The sequence below is a fragment of the Asparagus officinalis genome, chromosome 6 (genome assembly GCF_001876935.1).
Source record: "Asparagus officinalis chromosome 6, Aspof.V1, whole genome shotgun sequence".
Taxonomy (NCBI): Eukaryota; Viridiplantae; Streptophyta; class Magnoliopsida; order Asparagales; family Asparagaceae; genus Asparagus; species Asparagus officinalis.
In genome coordinates this window covers 76,600,678-76,624,083 of record NC_033799.1, presented here as the reverse complement: position 1 = coordinate 76,624,083, position 23,406 = coordinate 76,600,678, and the positions used below count along the sequence as shown (strand labels likewise).

Genomic DNA, 23,406 nt, shown 5'->3' with positions numbered 1-23,406 from the left:
AGAAAACAAAAGGCTTACACACCGTTTCCTCAAAAATAAAACCCATTCAATTTATTGCACATACTCACAATCATGCAAAAAATGGAAAACTCCATCTTCCCTGATTCAAACTGCAGTTTATCTCCATTTGAATGCAATAAACTACGAAGGTTAGCATGCATCTAACATAATGTTCCCCGCATTTTCCAACTGCACAATGTATCAACAAGGGGACGTTCGGATCACTGCAAAGTAATTGCGATACGAGTGCTAAGAGCATGCAAATGCAGTTCTTGCAACTTCTGTCGCACGCAGTTAGCTGCAATTACCATTTGTAAATTTTTGCAACTTATGTTTGAAGTCATAGCTATAGGTTTTTCTTGGCGTGCCAGGTTTTAGGAGTTCTGTTGGGGTTTGGTTGCAGTTGAAGTTGCTGACTTAAACCTCATCTGTAGCCCTGAAAGGTTGCACATGCGGCTCACGCTTAAACTCGTTGCCCTGGGGAGGATCGCAACCGGAGTTGGCGACCGTATATTTATCAGTTGGCGTAGAAAGTACAAATCAAAAGGAAAAAGACTCCCACAAATAAAAGGTAATACACAAATCTTCGTCACACCGCTACCCCTATGGATGCAAAATAATATGGGTTTCCGGAGACACATAAAGGTATCGATATGTATAATTGTATATGTGCTCCCACACCAAATCTATTTAAACCTTAGTGGATCTAAAAGTGAGTTTCATGAACCAAATCTATTTTCCCCCCAACTCCTCAAATCCGATTTATATTCGTATTCAATTTAATCCGATTTATATTCGTATTCAATTTTGGCGGACATGGATATGAGTCTTCAACCTGGGGTATCACTCGCAAACCCTAAGATTTACCCCTAAACCTAAAGTCTCGACCACATCAACATCACCAAGATTCAATCTTTACAATCAAATGAGCCGATAAAACGCAAAAAAAATAAGAAGAAAAGAAAATATTTATATTCGTATTCAATTTTGGCGGACAAGGATATGAGTTTTCCTTTTTCCTCAAATCCAACTCATGTCTTCAACCTGGGGGTATCACTCGCAAACCCTAAGATTAACCCCTAAAACTAAAGTCTCGACCACATCAACATCATCAAGATTCAATCTTTACAATCAAATAAACCGATAAAACGCAAAAAAAAAAAAAAATAGATTGAAGGTTAGGGAGAGCTACCTCGAGATCTCATGATGGAGAGGAAGGAGGTCATGACGGTGGAGATGGGCTGGAGCTGACACGTCGCCTTCCCTCTCCTCTCCGCGTTTACAATGCTCCGCAGCGCCTCGTTAAGTATCCTGCGCCCCATTTCCCAGTTCCTCCTCCTCCTCCTCCTCCTTCGAGCTCTCTCTCACTCTCCGCCCTCGCAAAGTTGGCCGAAGCTAGGGTTTTTCTTAACGGGCCCGGTTGGGTCTGACCGGGGATTCGCTTACGGTATGTTGGATTTGGGCTTTTAATATGTGGGCTGCGCTTGACTTAATTAATTACTTTTTATGGGCCAAATCACGAAATTGGTATTAAAAATAAGGCCGAATGGCACTTTAAGTACCTTATTGTTTCACTATACACGTAAATACCCTAAACTGTAAAAAGTTGCGTAAAAATACCACAAGTAGTTCCGCGGTTAGAATTAGGCTAGCAGCGTTAAAAAAATACCCGTTTTGACGAAAGTGCCCTCGATTAAAATGGTAGGAATAAATTGAAGGGGTAGGTAAAATGGTAATTAAAGTAATATATAGGGGCAATAGAACAATAAAATTCCTGTGAGCCAAGTACATGGGAGCATTCGTCGAAATATTCTAACACTCCTTTAGGGGGTGTTTGTTTCAAATCCTATAATTTTAGGATATGGATTTCATCATGGGATTTCAAATCCATAGATGTTTTGTTATGGGTTAGGATTCTAAAAACTTTATTTGTTTTAACAATATTTTAGGATTTGGAATACTATAATTTGAAATATTTTGTTTGTTTCAAACTCAAATTATAGCATTACATATTTTGGAATTTGAAATCCATAGTTGTAACAAACAAGTTTTAGGATTACCAAAATAATAAATGGTGAATATAAGAAATTTGGTGAACTTACCTCCCACAAAAAAACAAATGCAAATGTATTCAATTGGGGTAAGCATACCCATTCAAATTTATACTCCAACGGCTATAAACGGTCATAAAATAACCCTAGACAATATAAATAATAAAATGCAAAAGTAAATAAATAACATAGAGGCTCAGAAAATGGTCATTTTATTTTCAACACCTATATAATGAAATTGCATTGCAGATTGCATTCTAATAATGGACTGTCTCATCTAAAAATTGCAAAAGTAATATAGACTGCGTTCTCATTCATGAACGCCTCTTGTAAACAATAAAATTCCATTATAGTCGGCAATATCAATATGTGACCAATCATGATAGCTAAATCCAAAAAACTCAAAAAACCACTTATAGCCTATAAACAATGAATTCATTAGATTGTAGAAGAGAACAGTAAGGGGTATATATAGGATGAAAACCAAGGCTCAAAACCCAAGAAAATCCAGCAAAAAGACAAAACTGCAAAAGGCTAGAAAAATAGCCGTTGGAGCTTATCAGTCAACTGACGACTCGGATCAGTCGACTGATGAGCTGACCGTTATATGAAACTGGCAGCTCATCGATCGACTGATGAGCGCAATCAGTTGACTGATTACTCATTAGTCGACCAGCATAGAAGCAGAGACTTTTGATAAATGTAGGCAGTTTCATCAATCGACTTGTCAGTCGACCAACATAGAAGCATAGACTTTTGATAAATACAAACAGTTTCATCAGTCGACTGATAACCAGTTTTCAGCCTGTATTGAATTATGAAATTAAATTTTAAAGTCATTTAAAAAATAGTTGAGGTGGATGTGTTTTTTTGGTGATCCAGCCCACATCCTCTATGAAATGTGGGATTTTACAAATCCTAAAAAATATTAGTTTTTTATAATTTGGAGATTCAATATTCTAAAATTTGTTTTGAAACAAACAAAGTTTATGGAATTCTAAAACCCAGAAAAACCCACTTTTTGATCCTAGAATTTGAAATCTCACTCAAATGCCAATTTTTTTGGAAACAAACACCCCCTTAGTTTCTTTTGCCAAATGGGTACCAACTTATTTATATAGATGTCAACTTCACTTAAAATATATGATGGAAAGGTAATATGCAGGTAGATCACAATGTATGCATGCGTGGGCCTTTAATCAATCATGAAATTGCTGAATCCCGTAAAAGTGATATTTCTTTTATAAGTATTGTTAATTTTATTATATTTTCCCCCCTATTACTTTAATCCCGTAAAAGTGATATTTCTCTCTCTCTCTCTCTCTCTCTCTCTCTCTCTCTCTCTCTCTCATTTGGTTTCAAAATGAATTAGACGAATCTCTTACCTCTTTATAAGTCTTGCGTACATGAATGGTAAAAAAAAGTAGTACAATAAACATTACATTTCATGATATTCAGTAAAATTTCAAAAAGTACCAAGAAACCTAGGCTGAATCTAAGGCTGACAACATGATACAATCCAAAACTAGAAGTCCCTGCTGGAGTTGTTATTGCATTGTGAAACGCAACTACATGTGTTTGGTTATTTTCAACCAAACAGGAAGATAAGATACAAGCAAATAATTTTGCATTGCACCAGTGAGAAAAACTGTACTCTCAACTGTTTACATTCCACTTGAAGAGTAAAGATCATTACAAACAATTATAACACTGAAGAGCATTTGCATTTCATAGCTTAGTTCATATGCATATATGGTGGAGATTTCCTCATCTATCTCTTGATTTTGTCGGGCGCATCAGTACAGGGATCTCAAAAATGCTTCAGAGAGGGTTTAGCAATGGTAATGACTTGGACAAGTACCTCATGCTGACCCTTTTTACCTGAAAGAGTAATTAGAGAAGCAATTAGAGAATGATTTTCTATTATACCTTCCAATTCTACTTATCATCTAGATAAACTTTGTTCCTGACCCGAAATATCTCCTTTATGTGTGAAGGTGAAGCAAGAATATAAGGCAGGAAAAAAACTGAATTATCCTCAGTTGATCCACTTACATGTCTATATATATATATATGATTAATTACTTTACCATTGCCAACTGACCAGGGAAACAATGATTTGCACTGGAAAATGAGGGACGATAATTTTTTCCAAATTTATTTTTTTGGCTAAAAATAATATGTGGTATGGCCAAGGTCATGGTGTTCTTATCAAGTTTTGGCCATACAACAATTAGCTATTTTTCTCCATCTTGAGGAAATTGATTTTGCTTTTACAGATGTAGGTTTCCGTTTGTGATACCTAGCTTGCTTTTGTTTTCTACATGAAATCATAATACCTTACCAGGAAACTCAAATAATTACACATATTCGAACTTAAATTGGGATGCTTCATACTTGATGAAAGTACTTATAGCTGATAATTGGATTTCTTCCTTAGGTTTCTTCTCCTAACCGAAAGGAAAGGTCCTCTTGGTCTGTGCTCTGTGGCCTTTCTTCGTTGTGGTTTGTGTTCAAATGGGGATCTAGAATTTGCATCAGGCTACTGGTTATGTAGAAACTAATTTCAAACGCACTTCTTAGTTAAGAAGCCAGCTCTAAAGTTTACAACGTACAGGTGAACAGTCTCGCCTGGAAACCTCTCGTTAAGAATCATTTCGAAAAAAGAAAAAGGAAATAAAGATCATATCCACGCTTAAAAATGACTACAGGTGAAATATTTTAAATATGTAATACTCAATAGGCCTTTTGAGCAAAAACCATTTGCTTTGCTTTTCACACCAGCATCAGCTTCCTAAACAGAAATTAACAACTAAAATGCATTTTGATTTGGCCTACAGTGAAAGATTAATAGAGTAAACAATCATCGGCAATACGTGCTCAAAATTCAAGCTATCAATAAAACAGTAACGGTAGAAAAGAGAAGGATAAAAAAGAAACTTACATATCTTCTTAATTATCACAAGCAAGCTGCGGATGCCTGAACAGCAAGAAGTTTGTCTTTAGAACCCAAATCGTGGAACTGACCAATATCATGACCATCTACTGCTTTATACGTTTCATGTAAGCCAATTTCAAATTCTTCCGCCTGAGCTCCACCACTTTGAAAATAATCTGCCATCTGTGGTGGAACAAAAAAATAAGTTGACATAACAGAAGGCAGGTCTATCTTGTGCAAATTTATTTTCCCATCATCAATTATCTTTGGATTATACTTCAGGATTCATTTAACATGGTCTATAACATTATTCTTGGAAAGTTACAGGTGGTTTTCTTTCTACTTGGTCTTGGCATGAAGAATTAACTGGAAGCCAAGACGAGGGAAGTTAGATTATAAAGATTGCCAAGGAGCCAGAAACAATAAGAAGACCTGCTACTTTGTCAGTCATATTGCCAACCTATACAAATGGGCCAAGAAATATAGATTGAGATGTTGTTTCTATATGAGAAATAATCCTTAGTAAGGATAGGAAGCATGTAAGTCCAAAAGACCAAGAATTAGCAAACTTTAAGACTCCAGCCATGATACAAAAGTATTAACATTAAAAACGAGCCCAACAACGAGGAAGCAAATCATATGCTAGGAAACTGACTAGATTTTCAAATAGCAGCAAGACCATAAGCCAAACTATTAAATTTCAATATGCCTGACATTATGCATAAGGCAACAAAGAACTGCAGCAATCTTCAGCTTTTGCAACGTTTTTACTGTCAGTTAAGTTGTTTCTCACATGATGTGCGAGAGATATTCCGCTTAAGACTGCAGCTTCAAGATTAGACCCGAGCAGCCAATCACCACAGATCCCTGCCCGTCCATGAGGATCAAAGATACAAGGAATTCCAGGAGTGTTGGTTGGGAGAGCTGCACCCCTGTAAGAAGACAGAATGTTGTAATAAGATTTAAATTCAACCAACTAAACGTCCATCACCAACAACTGTCAGGCCTAATGATTGCAGACCATAGCTGGACTCGAGAGTAAAATGGGCGCTGAAGTGATCCCTTAGATAATCCAAGAGCAGTCTCAACACCTTTGAGCATCTCTGCCTTCACTTTCTCTGCTGTGACAGAGGGGATATTTTCCTGATAATTTAAATAAGTAAATCAAAACATCAGAGATTATTAAAACCATGTGGTTTAAAGGAATGGCACGTCACTGTTACATCTTAAGAACTTAAACTTACATGCAAATGCCCATTGTGACATACAGAAAGGTACAAATGAATGATGAAATTTGACTACCTGGGGGACTTTATTTCGTTTTCCATAAGCAGCTGTACTGAAAAAAGTCCAACATTGAGGCAAGCCACTTTGCAAGGGGAAAAGTTTGCTGGTATTGTTGGCCATCCATGAAACAGAATCCACACCTTTTACAAAAGCTCCTTCAAAAACCATGGGAGCTCCAACAGGAACAGGAAGAGGATCTTTAAACGCTGCAAGAAGCGCCCATATAGAACTGAGTTCCAGTCTCTACAAACAGCAAAGTTTAGTTGAATCAGAAGTAACTATAGATTCAAGTAAAACAAACTGTTGTTGCCAAGTTTGAGTGTACTTTTCCGACTTTTAAGCGTACATACCTTCATTTGCTTGTATAGTAGTGGTAAGCCAGAAGATGACAGCAAGCGATTTGCACATTTACCTGTTAGCAAAGTAACAAAATAATTAATTATCTAATAAAATAATAACAAAACAACCAACTATTTAAGAGCTCTAATGATTCATGTGCAAACTGATTTGAGTTTTCTGGACAGATTAAATAATCTATATTTCCACACGAAATCAATATAACAAGTGATACAGGTTGATGTACTACGGGGAACATCAACTTATAGCAAAATCTGATGCATAAGTAGATTCAATGGTTCATAGAGAAGAAGTCATTATTCTAATATGTATTCTATGGAATCATAAGGTCAAAGGCTCAAAGCTATGTCGATGGAACATAAATATCTATAAAAAGTTCATGAATAGATCTCCCATCGAGCTCCCATTTAAGTTTTCCCAACTCTTTATCTGAACTATAGCTTCCAACATCTAGAACAACGGTCAATACTACAACGGTCAATACTGATGCATAATATCATGCTGGATTTGAACATCCAGTTGAAATTGGCTGATAATGTCCAATACTAGGCTACTGCTAACAATGACTAATGTAGGCCAACATTGGCTAATTATGACAACACAGGAGGCAGGAGGCACTTTAAGGTCTGGATACAAAAGTTGACTTGATTTATGTTTGGAATGAGCTATGTATATATTATCACCTGAACCACAAAATGACCTTGTACTATCACCAATAAAGGTAAATCTTAACTGCAAACCAACACCAAGACTATTTCAGACCCGGATAGCTCTCCCATTGGCTACATGAACTCATTTGGTGATTCACAAAATACTGATAATACTGACACTGAATAATAGCACCCTCAAATGTTTTTTCCAAGGCCAGCAAGCAGTGGATACTGGATATTGCCACCATATATCTTCCCATATTAGTCTACACACCTCAATATGATATATCTAAGAAAAAATCAATAACACGAGGGAGATGAGACAATTAGCAGTTACTTCAATATTGTCACCAAGAATATTGGTATAACCACTAAAAGTAGGTAGATTTAGATATGAACTGATATGGCAAGATTTGGCAGCTTTAGCATCAGCACAGATTCTAATAAACCTTTTGAATCAAAAGGTACTCCATATTAGAGATATGACCCGCACGCACAGAAAGAGAAGAATGTTAAAATAAGATCGCGACATAACAAGGAAAGTTTCGGCACCCTTTGCCAAATGTGGGCAGGTAAGGATAGGAAGATAATATATAGTACACCAGAATCCAACCAGGCACAGGCGCAAGAACATGGAAACAAGATTAATACCATCAAATTTTCTAAGCATGTTACAATAATGTTTAATTATAAGAAAATATCAGTAGGTAGGCGGCAACTGTACAAGTACATGTCAACTTCTTTCTGCAGGTCTTCATAAGAGTTGTAACTTGAGTCCCTAGTATGTGCAGCAAGATAACTGAAGGACCTATTCTGGATACATAAAAGTTCATGCAGAAGGTACTTGTCCTATTAAAAGAGATGTTAATGCAAAAAAAATCAACAAATTAAGATACTTTTACCATTATGCGCAATAACAATTGCATCAAACTGGCCTTGCGTATTCCCCTTCTCACTCAAATGCCACATTCCATTAAATGGCTCAAGCTTACTTACCCAGCAAGGCCTCACAACATTAACCATACGACTCTGCAATTCAATTTACCAATAATACTCAGCACAAAACCAAATAAGTAGCTGCCCATCAAAGTCTTAAAAAACATAAAGCTTTAAAAAAGGCAAGTTTGACAAAACTAAAATGACCTTTGGGCAGTTTTGCACAAAACTACAAGAAATTTCTTTTCGAAAAAACTGACATAAATTCCTTTTTCTTTTTCCCGATAAGATGTTATGTGCTTCACAGATGACATGTCTTGAATAATCTATCCCTTATGTACTTTACATATCTTCCATATTATCCTCCCCCTCTCTCCTATTTTCAATTGTAGTGTAGACCTTTCATCCAATACATTAACCCCTTAATCAAATAATTATGTTATTCTGCAGTTTTGAAAGTTCATGGTAAGTTTCTATAATAAAATGAGGTTTACAGTAATTTTGCGCAAAATGTTCTAAGGCTCGAAGTAGTTCTGTGAAAAGTGCCCTAGCAGAATAAACAACATCCTTACATTCCAGTTAAACAAAGTTACGGAATCGGGCATCTTACTAATCAAAGGCATCAACCTGCACCAGGATCGAATCTGCAAGAGGCCGCATCCCCCTCGCTCCTATATACCTCGGAGTAGTATAAGGCGCCGGATTAAAACGACCCCCAGCTTCAAGCTGCCCTATTTGACCCTTCCATTCGCGAATCAGCCCTTCCTTCAACCATTTCTCAACAAACTTCTCAAACCTCGGATCGCTCGCGGTGAAGAACTGAGCGGCATGATCAAAAACCAGTTCCTGGCCATCAAATTCAACCATTCTCGTCCCCAGTCTCCCCCCTAAACCATGCATCCCCTTCAAAATTGACGGCAAAAATCATTAAGGACCTGTAAAAAACTGATCTTTTTATCAAAAAAAATGGGGAAAAGTAAAGCCCCTAACTGTATCAAAGACGGTGGATCGAACACCACGGTCCTCGAGGGCGGAGGCGCAGGCGGGTGGCGGCGGCGGAGGGAGGAGAAACGAAGGTGACCTGCTCCTGAGAGAAGCTCTTCTTGAGGACTGACCTCCTAGAGGTTCCGTACGACGAGCGCTTCCGCTTCGTCGTCTTGCTCCTGCTAGGGTTTGGTCTTCTCTCGTCGCTGGATGTTAGGGTTAGGGTTTTGGGGATTGTAGGGTTTTTGTGGAGGATTAACATCGAGGGTTTGAGAGGAGAAGAAGGCGGCAAGAGAGAAGTAGCCATTGATGAAAATGGAGCTTGGGAGTGGATTAGCGAGGGAAATTTTGACGATATTGTTGGGTTTTTTCTTTTTTGCGGAATGGTCCCTCGAAAAGTTTGACACGAACTCGTGACGACCCCAAATTTCTGAATGAAGGAATATTGTAGCCGGAGTAAACTCGTAAAAAGTCCTTCAAAAATATACATTCATTACAACACCATCAAAAAAATCTCTTCATTGAAATAAAATCAACAATAAATATTCTCTATAATTCCAAAAGTCACCATTAATCTAATTAACTTGATAGAAATAAATATTCCTCAACTTGAAATAAAATTTGATCTAAAGGAAAGAATCTCATTATTACAAAACTCTTAATTTATCAACTAAACATCAAAGACTTTATTTAGCATTCACCTAGAAGACAATAACAATCTCGAATTTTATTCATTGTTCCGTTCTAAAAAAATTGAAAAATCATCGATTACGCCTAATCCCGAGTATCTGAAAAAATAAAAATAACACAATAAGTTCACAACTCAATAAGTAGATAAATTCATACATTGAACACTGGTTTTATAAAATTCAAATATTTCGACAAATGATAAGCAAAATATAAGAATGATAGAGAATCATCACTGAACTCTAGTATTTAATGCAAAAAATTTAAGAAAACTTAAAAATAATCATGAAATGGAAATAAGCAGGTCACGTCTCAATGCGGTCAACTATTTATACTCCGGTTGACTCGGTAAACCCCACAATTATTAAGTCCATGGTTCCGGGATGGTGAGACCTAAATTTGGGCTCTTAGCGCTAAAATAAAACCTCGTAGAGGCACATTGAGCCATGTTTTACTAACTTGCTTTTATCCGGCATATGTTGATGTATTAACCTGAGATGCATATGCTTTAAGAAAGTTAAACAAAGTTCGTAAAACTAAATACACTATACAAAAATGGCAAAGACCAACCAATAAGGAAATCAATCAACCACATATGCATCTCAACCTACTACTATATGAAAATAAGCATATGCTTATACCAAATAACCACATTCATTAATCCAATCAACAATTAGTATGCGAGCAACCATACAAAATGGTATAATCCATCAGAACAAACTTACATATAATCAAAGTAATTTTATATAAAAATATATGCAATGAATAATGTACAAATTCACCGATTACCTCCACCCAAAAGACACTCGAACTTTAACTCACGATGCTTCTGCAGAGCCCCTAAAAACTTCGGTTGGTCGTGGGATATAGCTGCCTTTGCCTGACTGCTTAGACATAGGTTAGGGTTTACTTAATCTTCTTCTTTCGTTTTTTTTTTCCCCTTATATACTATGTGCTAATATTTTCATAAACCCCTCATCAAATCTTCTTTTGCATCAAGCCCCTTGACAAATACAAATATGTTATTATAGTTACTATTTTATTTCGTCGCATAAATGTCCTCTTACAAACTCATCTACAAATTAATATAGTTAATTCAATTGTTAGGATATCTATTTAAATAGTTACTAATATAGACTTAATATTAAAAATTTTAGGGATATTACGGCAGGGCCGTCTCAAGCATTTTTGAGGCTCAAGGCAGAGAAAAATATTTAGGGCCTTAACATTAAAAAAATTAAATATTAGTTTTTTAAAAATAAATTTTATATAAAATTTAATTTTCTAGCTTTTTGAGATGCAAAGTTACTAATTAAATTTTATATTCAAGCTTTAATATTCAATTGATAAAATTGTCAAATTATTTAATCTCTTGAGACATTGTTGAACGTAAATAAGATTTTATTAATAAAAAGATATAAAAGGAAAAAAAATAAAAACACAAAATACAGAACATATCCGTGAGCTATGTGTGTGTGTGTGTGTGAGGAGAATGAATGTAAATTAATTAAAATAAATAAAAACCAACAAGCTTACGTTTTATTTTGGGGCCTTCTGGATTAGAATTGCAATTATGTATGTTGAGTATCAAAGATTAAACAAATACTTCTGGATTAGAATTGCAATTATGTATGTTGAGTATCAAAGATTAAACAAATATGAAAGATGAGTGAATTTGAAGAAAATAAAGGAAGTTAGCAAGAGAAAAAACGCATAAACTATGCATAAATAAGAATGAGTATTTAATATGTGTTTTTCTCTTTTTTTAACTATTACAATCTAATTACTTATAGAAATAAAATATAAAAAGTTACAATTAAACTTTATTAGTGTTCTTTTCCAAAGATAAAGATAATTATATATAATTATAGCAATAAATGATCAATTAAAGATAATTGATAATTTAGAATCCTTACAATAGTCAACTTCTTATATTTCCAAAATAAATTAATAATTATATTTTATTATATATATATATATTATAGAGAATATATTTTTGGGGGCCCCAATAAAATGGGAGCCCTAGGCATATGCCTTAGTGGCCTATGCCTTAAGCCGGTCCTGGTGACAACCACCATGCGGTCGAAGAGGAGGATAGAAAACTGAGGATCCCAAAATAGACAGTGAATATGTCAGGATCATAAATGAGTTGACAGATTATTAATTCATCAAATCATTGTAAAAATCAAGTATGAGTTATTTGTGCGAGGCATTGATGTATGATATATTATGTGCCAGCTTGAGCAGGAATATTAAAAGCATTGAGCCTATATATATATATATATATATATAATTTTTTTGGGGGGCCCCAATAAAATGGGGGCCCTAGGCATATGCCTTAGTGGCCTATGCCTTCAGCCGGCCCTGTTAATTACGGTTCAAAATGAAATCTGGGGTAAATTCTGATCTATGGTTTGAGCAAAAGATAGAATAAAGGAAACAAAAAAAATGTGAATTTTTGTGGTTTTAGTGGGAGTGGTTTTTTTTTATTTTTATTTTTTATATCAGAAGTGAGAGTGGTTTTTTTAATAGTTTGTGGGGGTTTTTTTTTGTGAAAGTATAAGGAAGGTTTTAAACTATTCGAATTTTAGAGAAGCCGTCTATAACAACAACAAAGCATCCATCTCAAAAAAAATTTTGGGTAGGCTACATAAATACTATAATTCTCTAATCTTCAAAGTTCAAGACCATGTTTTATTATATTCATTATACTTATACAAGTGTTGCTTATTGCCTTCCCTTTCGTATTAGGGGGTGTTTGGTTCAATTTCTAGAAATTATAGGAAATGTTTTCCACTTAAAATATGATTTCTTTGTATTTCTTAAAAAAAATTATAGGAAAAGTTTTGAGAAATCAAAAAGTACCAATTTTCTTGTTTTTTGTACTTTGCTTGTTTGGTTCAAAACAAGAAAATGGCTCATAACTTTATAGAAAATAACAAGATTTGGTAGGTTTTTAATTAAATATGGTATGTGTCAGATTTCTGGTGATTTCCTCTCATTTTGAGAGGAAATTGTTTTTAGTAAAATTTGGTAGGTTTTGATATTTTATAGAAAATATTTCTGTAAATTTTTTGTTGAACCAAACACAATTTGCAGAAATCTTTAGAAAACTTTTAATTACAAATTTACCATTGTCAGATGTTTTGAAAAAAGTTTTCTCAAAAAGTGTGTAACCAAACAGCCCCTTAGAGTACAAAAACCTATCCAAGGAATGCTAGAACTACAAAAACAAATAAACTCCTATCCAAGGAATGCTAGAACTACAAAAACAAATAAACTACACCTACATATATATATACACACACGAAGAGGAGAAATACAAGAAAACAACAAAAGTATCACAAATAACCAGCAAACCAAATATACACTCCAACCACTAGATTTTGAGCCAAGCGAAGTAAAAAATGTCTCCGCATACGTTTTTAAACAAGTTTCATGTTCAGTTGTCAAGTACAATTTTATACAAATTTCCATATAACTTGCATAACTTCACTACATCACAAAAGCCCTGGTTACAACCTGTCACACTTGGGAAAAAGCTCTCACAGTTTTTTATTTTCAGTCAAGTATCAGCAAGTCAAGACGTCATGGAAGTATCAGTAGATTTATTTTCAGTGACCTTAGTAGAACTTTTCTTCAGAGGTTTAAGCCCTTGTTTGTCTTCGGAAGCTCCGTTACCAATCTTCGGACCAATTTCTGCCTTTTTGCCATCTTCTTTGCTGCCAGCAAGGCTACGACGACTCAATCGAGAACATGTGTCGTCAGTGTCATCTCGTGTGGTTGCATCATTCAAGCTCTTCCTTCGACCAAGCTTGGGGGATTTTGCACGTGTTGGAGGTATCTTCAACACAGAAATGAAAACAAAGAGGTCAGATTGCCTTGAACTAGAACACAAATGCATTTATGCCAAGTTAGAGTAAGGGTATATAGCCAAAAAAACCAATCCAAATTGTATAAGTGAGATGAGTAAGGGTTCATTCTTTTTGGTACTTATTTGTCAATACAATTTAGGATTTCTTCTGGTTTGTGGTTAATGTATAGCAAATGTCCGATAGATCAAGAGGATAACATCAGTATGCTTCAAAGCAAGCTGATTGCTGGGACAATGGGTCTTGATTATGTATGTCGATCCCTATTAACTTGTGAAATTCTTGGCCTTCCATGTGATAGTTTATACTGAACAAAGGCCAAGATGCAATATGAAAATTAGTTTTCAGAATTAGTCATGTCTTGCAATTATGTCAGGCTTGATATGATGAAAACAAAAACATATTAAGCACGAAAAAAGTTTTCGTGACAGAAAAAGTTGTTCCATGAGTAGCCAAAATTATATAGAGTTTGCAGCTTCGACACAAAATATTAGTAAACAGCATGAGGTTTCATTTCTGCCAAGAAAGATGATTGAGAGGAGTTTAAAGTAAAATACCTTCTTGAGTTCAACCTTAGGAGGAGGCCCCTGTTGGTAAAAGCTTGGCATTGGGTTTGCTTTGACAACCAAACTCTTTCGAAATTGTTTCAGAGCAGCCTCCATTTCTTCCTGGAAAAGATAAGAAATTAAAATAATGAGAATGGTTTGCATAATGTTACCAAGAATATTTGGTAGATCTGCTGAAATTGATTTAAATGTCAAATGTCATTACCAAGCCTTTAATGAGAAAGCATTCATTAATAAAGGAGAAAAATGACTAAAAAACTAAACCATATTTAAAATAACTCCGGGATGATAATGCGCTATTTATCTGAGGGGTGGAAGATACCTTACTCCTAGCTTCAGATTGCATTTTCTCTTCCTCCAGTGCTTGTTGCTTCTGTTCTAGCTTAGCATAGAACTGTAGCAACAGAAGGAAATTAATAATTGAAAGTTTTATATTTAACATCCTCATAAAAATTAATGGAAAAAAGAGCACCTCCTTCCGCTTCTCTGCACGCTCACTGCATCTAAAAACAGGGGCAATTGCTACCGTCGTCCGAGCTTTGGGAGATTTTCCAGATGTTGCGGTTCTAGTATCAATAAGAAAGTTTAATGCAAATATCTTAGCAGAATATAAACATACAAAGAAAACTAACAACAACATAAAAAAGTAGCAAGAGGATACGAAGAAGGAGAGCAAGCATCCTCCTCCTCTGTGTTTGTTGCACCGTCAAATTGCAAAGGCTTCTTCATTTTGTGGTCTGGGCTCCCCTGTAATGACTATCAGAATAGTACCGTCATTAGTTGCAGCATTGAAAAATGTTTCAAATAAATTGGTTGCTTAATACATTTAAATCATCTTTTTCGCCGTAATCACTATCCTTCACCAAAAGCCAGATTACATAGGCCTTCCTATGCTGTTCAGAGAGAACCATGATACTAAATTAAATATACTAATAGCTGAAATCGAACGTAGAAGTGCAAATAACAAGGAACTGAAGGAATCCTTTCTTGAAAGAATGTGATAAATAAACCAATAAAACCAGCATATTCTTAGCTACACATCATGGATGTATATGTATTTTGCATATGAATGGCATCATAAGTGAAGTTGTTTGTCATAGAAAATTGAAATATGGCATTTGGATGAACAATTGTACTACAACCATGGGCATTTTTATGGTTGAGGCATGAAACTAGATGAGGAAGGACAGAGGATTAAGAAAGAAAAAAAAACCTTAGATTTCCTTGGATTGTCAGTTGACTGACTAGCTGTTATCTTAGTAGATTTGTTTCTATTTACGGCACAATTAGTTGAAGACCGGTTTCCACCCAAAGCAGACTTGGCACAAGCAGTGTGACGCGTCTTTATGGTTCGAACATTAGAAGGTATTGGTGAAGCTTTAGTGGGAGAAACTGAATCTTCATGATTGGTTGGCTTCTGACTTTCAGGTTTCAAATCCTGCTTTGGTGACTGAGCTTCTTGATGAACGCTAAGTGCTCCTACTGGAGAGGTGACAGTCACTTCTTTTGATTCTTCAACTGGAGAGGTGACACTGTTTTTCTTCATGTCAGACGCGTTCGATTCTTCTGGTTCTTTCAATTCTTCTGGTTCTTTCAATTCTTCTGGTTCTTTCAATTCTCGTGATTCTTTTGGTTCTTCCGATTCTCTCGCTCCTTTTGATTTTTTTGATTCTATCGATTCTTCCAACTCTTCAGATTTTTTTGATTCTTGTGGTTCTTTTGATTCTTTCAATTCTTTTGGTTCTTTTGATTCTTTCAATTCTTTTGGTTCTTTTGATTCTTTTGGTTCTCTTGATTCGTTTGGTTCTGTTGATTCTTCCAATTCATTTTGTTCTTTTGACTCTGCCGATTCTTTTGTTTCTTTTGATTCTTGCAACTCGTTCGCTTCTTTCAGTTCTTTTGATTCTTTCAATTCCTTTGATTCTTTCAATTCTTTTGGTTCACTAGATTTTCGAAAAAGTCTAGGACCCCAAAGATCTCTTCGAGCTTGACTAGGATCATCAGCAGAAGAGGATTCAGGATTGAGATTATTGACTTGATTAGTACCATCTGCTGCATTTGATGTAGTAGATTCTGATTGCTTATCCATAGATATGTTTAGAACCTCTGTTCCCATAGGCCTACAAGAAGAAAATCAGATGTGTCATGTTGTCTGCTTATGCCCATGGCAGACGAGAAGCAAATGATGCGTAACCTGATGAGCTACAAGGTAGGCAGAACTGAAATTTATAACTATATGCGTATATGTACATATGTCTGAGCATACCTGTTTGTGTATGTATATGTGTGTCGCATGCATCTCTTTGTGCGTACGTAATATTTTCTTTTTCAGCGTGGATATATGAAGATGCACGCACGCAAGAAGAGGCACACATACATACCACATGCATATTCACATACACAAACATTTGCAGACATACATACATACATAGACGTGCATATGCATGCATACTTCATGCTTCAAGGTTGGGCGGCCTCATGAATCAAGTGCAAAAATAAAATATTTTCCAACTGCTTGTTCTCTAAGAACTAAGCTAAAAATCAAGTGCAAAAATAAAATATTTCCCGCTTTTCGTTACCTTTCACCAAAGTTATCAATACTTCTGAAACCACATTAACTTTCAAAATAAGTTTGATAATTCCATAGTCCAGGAAAAACTAACAAAACTGAATGATTTTACATCATATTCAAGAGTAAGAAGGTACAAAGGTATAGTCCTCTTTGCATGTTCACTCTTAATTAGCATTTCAAGTCAGCGTCTTTTAATATAAATTCCTAAGGGGTATTTAAGTCGACACTAATACGAAAGCCTTCATCCGCAAAGACATTCAAATTGACCTCTAGATTAACTCAAGTTGCAATGGCAAGTTCTCAGGACTCCGGGACTCCGTTTAAGATCCAAACGATTAGATTGGAACATGCCATTAATTAACCATATGCCACCATGCCTACAATGCAATACCCAAATTGTGAATTGTAGCATGAGCATGCGCACGCGCGCATATATGGTTCCGCGTGTATGTGCATACAAGTATGTGGATATAGATGCATCATGCACGTTCATAAATCACACTCCTACATCCCTACATAAATGTAAGTATTAAGAAAGTTCATAGATAATATTACATCATCGGGTTGAGATTTAAAAGAAACACATTGCTCATGGTTTATAAGCAAATAAACTTTTCCAATAATTTGTAGCTTACATTGCTTATGATCACAACGACACAAAAAATGAAAGCGGAAGATACATAAATGTAAGTATTAAGAAAGTTCATAGATAATATTACATCATCGGGTTGAGATTTAAAAGAAACACTTTTACAACCAAGTTATACTAAAGAAATAAATCGAACAAATAACCACGTGCATTGCACGTGTATATATGAAACTGGGCATGCGCTAGCAGCGTTTCCCTTTCGTGAGCTGCAGGGGGCTATTTGAAAAAATTCCCACGATTTTAGCCCCGACGATTCCATCCCCTTCACATTCCCCTGTCACTCCTAATCTCTCTCCTCCCAAAATTCCTCAATCCCTCTTCCCTCTTCCCACGATTTCAGCCCCAACTCCGCCACCACATCCCCAAACATCACTCTATCTCTCCCCAAACCTCACCCTCTCCACCCTCCTCCCCTCCCTTAACCTCAGCCCCAACTCCGCCACAACACCGCCGCCACGAGATCCCTCCGTCCTAGGACCAGATCGAACTCCGGCTATCCCGATCTCTCTCTCAGGTAAAACCCCCATCCCTCTCGATCCCTCTGATCCCTCTTTTCTCTCCTCACTTTCCCGCTCCGCCGTCAATCACCGCCCGCCTCCATGCCCAGCAGCGCTGCTACCACGACCATGCCCAAGGAAATACAACGAGAAATTGGATTCATAAGTAAGCCCAAAATTGGGTCCGTTTCAAAACAAATTGTTGAGTTTGCAATTGTGATGATCTCAGTGGACGTTGTCATTGTCGACAAACTTTATCGGAAACATATATATAAAGAAAAGGAAAATTACGAGCAACCAAAATATGGCGAACTCAACAAAATTCTATCAGACCACAAGGAAGAAAAAAAAAATTTAATTGCATTAATTTGGATTCTTACCTTTAAAAGAGAATTCCTCTCCACCGACCCAATCCAATATAATGCTGATCAAGCTAAAAATTATCATAAAAAAAAACAATTACTGTTTTTTCTTACAAAATTCTGGGCTCTCCGTTAGCGTTATGGGGAGCTGGGCGACCGCTGTAACGGAGGGTCCTCATGAAAGCTGGGCGGCTGTTATAACGGCTCCGGTTTAGCTGACGGCGGGAATTTTGGAAGGTAATTGAAGGCGAGGGTGTGGGTGGGACCCAGTCCTCCGGAATTTCCGGCTCGCGGGGTCCAGCACTTCGAGCTAATATTTTAAAAAAAAAATTATTTCTTGGCTTTTTCCTTTAAATTTATTTGTTTGTTTTCAGAGATTTAATCTGGCGACCGAGCAATAACATAGTTGATTTTGTTCTTAAATCTGACGTAGTAGTCAGAGCAGAGTTTATCCTTTTTTCTCTTAATAAATATTTGATAGAAATTGGACAATCATGACATTTTTTTTGATTATCTCTTTTCATGTTTTTCTCATGAGGATATTTCTTAACTAAGAATAATTGGCAAAGATCCAGCTAAAACATGATTATTGTATTTGCAAATATAGAAGTGATCAATCCTTTCTAATGCAAATTTATTAAATATAAAGAATTGTTTTTATCATGCAAATTGAAGAAAATAATTATGACAAGCCTCCGAAAAAAACTCATACTTTCATAAATATATAAACATAATCAAATATATAGAGTTACTTTTTACTAAAGTTTCAATCATTTTTATTTGATTTTTGTTTATTTCTTTAATTGACTTTTTTTGCGAAAACAAATGCGTCTACAAACCAGAGATTTGTCCATTAACATTGAACAACATTATCATCAACTTTATCTGATGTCATATGTGCCAAGCTTGCAACTAACCTAATAATTTAAGGATAAGAACAGAAGAATCAAGCAGAGGCACTAGATAAGGATGATCCTAAAGCTATTCTAAAAAACGATTGAGTGTAAAAACTTGTATATTTAGGAATGTTTTGTTACTACTTTTGGGTATGTTAACAGTACAAGTGGATGACCAACAATGCAACAATCATAACTTTTTTATTGTGCTTATTGTGATTCTATTATTTTTGCGATCAATTTGATATGATTATTGTTGATACCATATATACTTAACAGGTAAGATTTAGAGTTAACAACTTTTTGAGAAAATTAACATGAAAAGCCAAAAGTTAACAAATTCAAGTGAAAGTTGACAATTAGTTGAGATAGATAACAGGAAACAGAAATAGTCTATATATAGTAAATATGCATTGTATATTGATTGCTCTTACATTCTTAAAGCCGATATAGCTTGAATCCACATATTGATTAGTCTTACATTCTTAAAGCTAACAAAAGTCTTCCACAATGAGCTACAAAAATCTTATAAAAATATATTGCTCTACCAAGAGTATAATACTACCTAGCAATCTATACTAATCACCAATTAGATTCTTTATACTGTCAATTTGGTAAATTTACTTTTGATACCGTATATAATTAACAGGTAAGACCCATAGTTATACTTTCTAAGAAAGTTAATAGGAAAAGCCAAAAGTTAACAGATTCAAGTGAAAGTTAACAATTATCTAAGATAGTTACCAGGAAATAGAAATATTAATACTTAGCAATCTACACTAATCACCAATTGGTTCGCTGCAAGTAACTCGATAGTGACCTTAAGCTTTGCATCGAGAACATTTTACTGAACGTGTAAATGGTTCTATTGTTGATACGCCGTGTTCTATTTCTTCTCTTCCTTTTAGTTGTAATTGGTGGTAATATCTCGATTTCATCTTTTGACACACTTCGCTTCTCATAATCTGGGATGGGGAAAAGGACTGGGTCACATCTCTTTTTAAATTCTTTTACGGACATAAACCAATAATAATATTGATAAACATCTCTTTTCATATAACTTATGACTGCAGAAGCATGCTTACAAGGAATATGTGTTACGTCTCAAGCTCGGCAAGTGTATGTTTTCTTCTCCAAGTCAACTTGCGTAGTTCTATATGATTGCACTTCAAATATCTCATCTCAGGATTGTTTAACATCTAAGGTTGTTATATATTTTCTTTAAGGACCTGCTCATCTTTAGGATAAAGATAATCATTCCATTTTGCAGTCATGATGCGTTGGTTGTCCATGCGAACTATAATTTATTTTCGGATATGCTCCACCATTTGTAGTACATGTAACAATCAAGTTTCACATATCCAGTTGTTAAAGGACTTTGCAACATTAGAGATTACATGACCATATCTGCAAACATTAAAATAATAAATTGTATAAGTATATTGCTTACCATATATATCATAAAATTAACAATTAAGAATAAAAATTAACAGTTAAGAGTGAAGATTAACATGTACCGGAAAAGATTAACACATATGGAGGAAAATTAACAGTTACTGCTCATAGTTAATAGATGTGAACTAAAATTGAATAAATTTTCAAAATAGACCCTTCAAGAATTTATTTTAAAAAACGACCCATTTGAAATTTTTTGCTATTTTCAACTCAGTTTCAGCCACCTGGCTAAAACTAGGTCGAAAATAGAAAATAAAGTTCAAAAACTTTACGGGATTTAAAATCTCATGAAGTTTAGTGCCTGATTAACCACACTAATGAAGCTACAAAAGTTAAAAACTTAACGAATATAAAACCCTGTGAAGTTTAGTGTCTGATTAACCACGCTAAACGTCACAGGATTTTAAATACCGAATATTTCAAACTTTATTTGCTATTTTCAACCTGGTTTCAGCCAGATGGCTAAAACCAAGTCAAAAATGGCAAATAAATTTCAAAGGGGTTGCTTTTTGAGAATAAATTTCTAAAGGGTCTATTTTGAAAATTTGTCCACTAAAATTAACATATATTAGTGAGAGTCAACTTCTAATGTAAAATGTTATAATGATTGATGGAAATACCTATTATACCCCCTAAAAATACTAAATACTAATATTCACAAAGAAGTTGACACGTGTTTTACACTATACCTGATCCGAGTAATTCAAGACCAAGGTAACATCTTGTTTGGGTAGAAAATTGTTTTCTTCTTTGTATAACTCATTACAACTTTGATCGTTACAACGAGTTCAAAAAGATCGGTCTTTTTATAAGACCTTTACACAATAAAAATAAAAATTACAATCTCCTTCAAACTACACACAGATCCTATTTATTAGTCTCTGTTTTGCGTGAGATCTTTGCCTGTGCCGGGGTTTATCCGTGGACCGCCTATGGATCGGATCCGGTTGATGAAAAATTCGGCAGAGCTTCGCCTTCGCCGAGGAAGTATTTGATTTAAAGCACTGAGATCGACCAAGCGAAATCAGCACTCTTCTCGAGATCAAGACCAAGCCTGATCTTAAGGAAATAGAGGAAACGAGTTTCGGATCTCTCGAACTCTCATTCTTTATGCTGAAGTGATACGAGTCGCCGTGCGAGCACTCTTGATCGCGGAATTATCAAGAGTGGGTAAAGAAGAAAACGACTGAAGAACACAAGAGTTATAATTAGGGCGAAGGAAAATACCTTCTCTAGATTATGAGAATCAATTGGATTTACAAAATCTCTCTCTCTCACAATCTCTCTAGATCAAAGAACAACCTCCCTGATCTCTTTTCTGATTACAATCTGAGTTCTAAACCCTAGAAAAGTCGTGTTTCTATTTATACTAAACAGAAATCCCAACTGGAGCAGGAAACAGACCCAGGCCCGGAACCGCTACGCGGTCGACCGCAGTGCCCAAGGCGGTCGACCGGTCAGAACGACGAAAACTGGAAAAATCGATTACAGTGTTTCCGGTCGACCGCAGCGCCACCATCGGTCGATCGCTCTCAGTCCCGAGACATAGTCTGGGTCTGTGCACTAAGCGATGGGTCCCCCTTTAGGAACTTGAAGTCTCATTCAAGTTAGAACTTTAGCTGAGGGAACTCGCGAGTCCCTCCTTCTCTGTTGAACCACTTGGCCTTGCTAGGGACCTGACCTTGACGTCCAATGAGAAACGACTCCTTCGTCCCCCGCCTCGTCTTGGTCGTCTTCCATTCCAAAATGCAATCTTCTTTCAGTGGTTCCTCTCTATCAAACCACAAGTCTTCAACATGCGGTAAGATCATCTTGTCATCACCTTCATCATCCAATAATGGAGGCTCAAACAACTTCAAGTACTCGGCATTGATCACCGAATACATGCCTAAGTAAGGTGGCAAATCTAAACGAAAAGCGTTGTCGCTAATCTGATCGATAATCTGAAACGGACCATAACGAATAGGCTTTAACTTCTTCCCTTCTCCTTTGAGCCTCTCCTTACTCAATTTTAGCCATACCATATCGCCTTTACCAAAGTTACAAGGAACCCGATGTTGATCATGCTTCTCCTTGTACTTAGCTTGCGATTTCTTCAATTGAGCTTCAACCGTGGCATGAATATTTGCAATCTTCTCAAGAAATCGCTGAGCACGTTGTCTCTCACTCCCCTCCTTGCCGTCCACTGTGGCTTCACTTGAAAACACAAGATCGAACGGGCTCGGCGGTAAAAATCCATAACAAGTCTCAAACGGTGACTTTCCGGAAGATCCATGAATTGCCCGATTAAAAACAAACTGCAAATATGGTAAACTCTCATCCCAAGTCTTAGGATGCCTAGAATTATACCCCCGCAACATGTGCACCATAGTCCGGTTGACTACCTCCGTTTGTCCGTCTGTTTGTGGATGAAAGGCCGTGCTCTTCTTCAATTTAGTGTCCATCAAACACCACAAAGAATCCCAAAAATGCCCGAGAAAACGGCTATCCCGATCCGAAATAATCGAACTCGGCAACCCAAAGTGCTTCCACACATGTTCGAAGAACAATTGTGCTGCACCCGCTCCCGTCACAGTCTTCTTACAAGGAATCAATATCACCATCTTGCTTAACCGGTCCACCACAACGTACAAATAGTCATGCCCGC

General features: G+C 36.1%; 3 protein-coding genes across 4 annotated transcripts in view; all 3 read right to left on the bottom strand.

Annotated features, from left to right (window-relative positions):
* LOC109845385 (40S ribosomal protein S15a-5-like) overlaps nt 1-1,415 on the bottom strand; it is a 3,444-nt gene extending 2,029 nt beyond the window's left edge. Inside the window, exon 1 of the mRNA XM_020414638.1 lies at nt 1,193-1,415. Within this exon, the coding sequence (XP_020270227.1) occupies nt 1,193-1,322 (130 nt within the window). The 5' untranslated portion in view covers nt 1,323-1,415. The remainder of the gene's footprint in view (nt 1-1,192) is intronic.
* Nucleotides 3,565-9,598, bottom strand: LOC109845064 (renalase). The gene is given in 10 exon segments (XM_020414251.1): nt 3,565-3,932; nt 4,996-5,172; nt 5,783-5,921; nt 6,011-6,132; nt 6,292-6,519; nt 6,627-6,688; nt 8,186-8,312; nt 8,847-9,122; nt 9,210-9,264; nt 9,266-9,598. Coding segments are annotated over 9 exon segments (1,416 nt in total). The 5' UTR covers nt 9,511-9,598; the 3' UTR covers nt 3,565-3,932; nt 4,996-5,010.
* Nucleotides 13,332-18,606, bottom strand: LOC109846398 (protein WVD2-like 3). 2 transcript variants are annotated; one of them, XM_020415630.1, is made up of 7 exons: nt 18,523-18,606; nt 15,542-16,448; nt 14,990-15,084; nt 14,801-14,894; nt 14,651-14,722; nt 14,320-14,430; nt 13,332-13,734 (listed from the first exon to the last, which is right to left on the bottom strand). In XM_020415630.1, the coding sequence occupies exons 1-7, from the start codon at nt 18,585-18,587 to the stop codon at nt 13,471-13,473; spliced, it is 1,608 nt and encodes a 535-aa protein (XP_020271219.1). In that variant the 5' UTR covers nt 18,588-18,606; the 3' UTR covers nt 13,332-13,470. The 2 variants fall into 2 exon arrangements, with proteins under 2 accessions (XP_020271219.1, XP_020271220.1); XM_020415631.1 differs by having other exon boundaries at nt 18,427-18,601.

Coding starts and splice junctions, on each gene's coding strand:
- LOC109846398 (XM_020415630.1), bottom strand. CDS start 18,587: ATGAGGACCCTCCGTTACAGCGGTCGCCCAGCTCCCCATAACGCTAAC. Junction 16,449..18,522: donor AACGGAGAGCCCAGAATTTT/GTAAGAAAAAAC, acceptor TTCTTCTTGTAG/GCCTATGGGAACAGAGGTTC. Junction 13,735..14,319: donor CTAAGGTTGAACTCAAGAAG/GTATTTTACTTT, acceptor TCTGTGTTGAAG/ATACCTCCAACACGTGCAAA.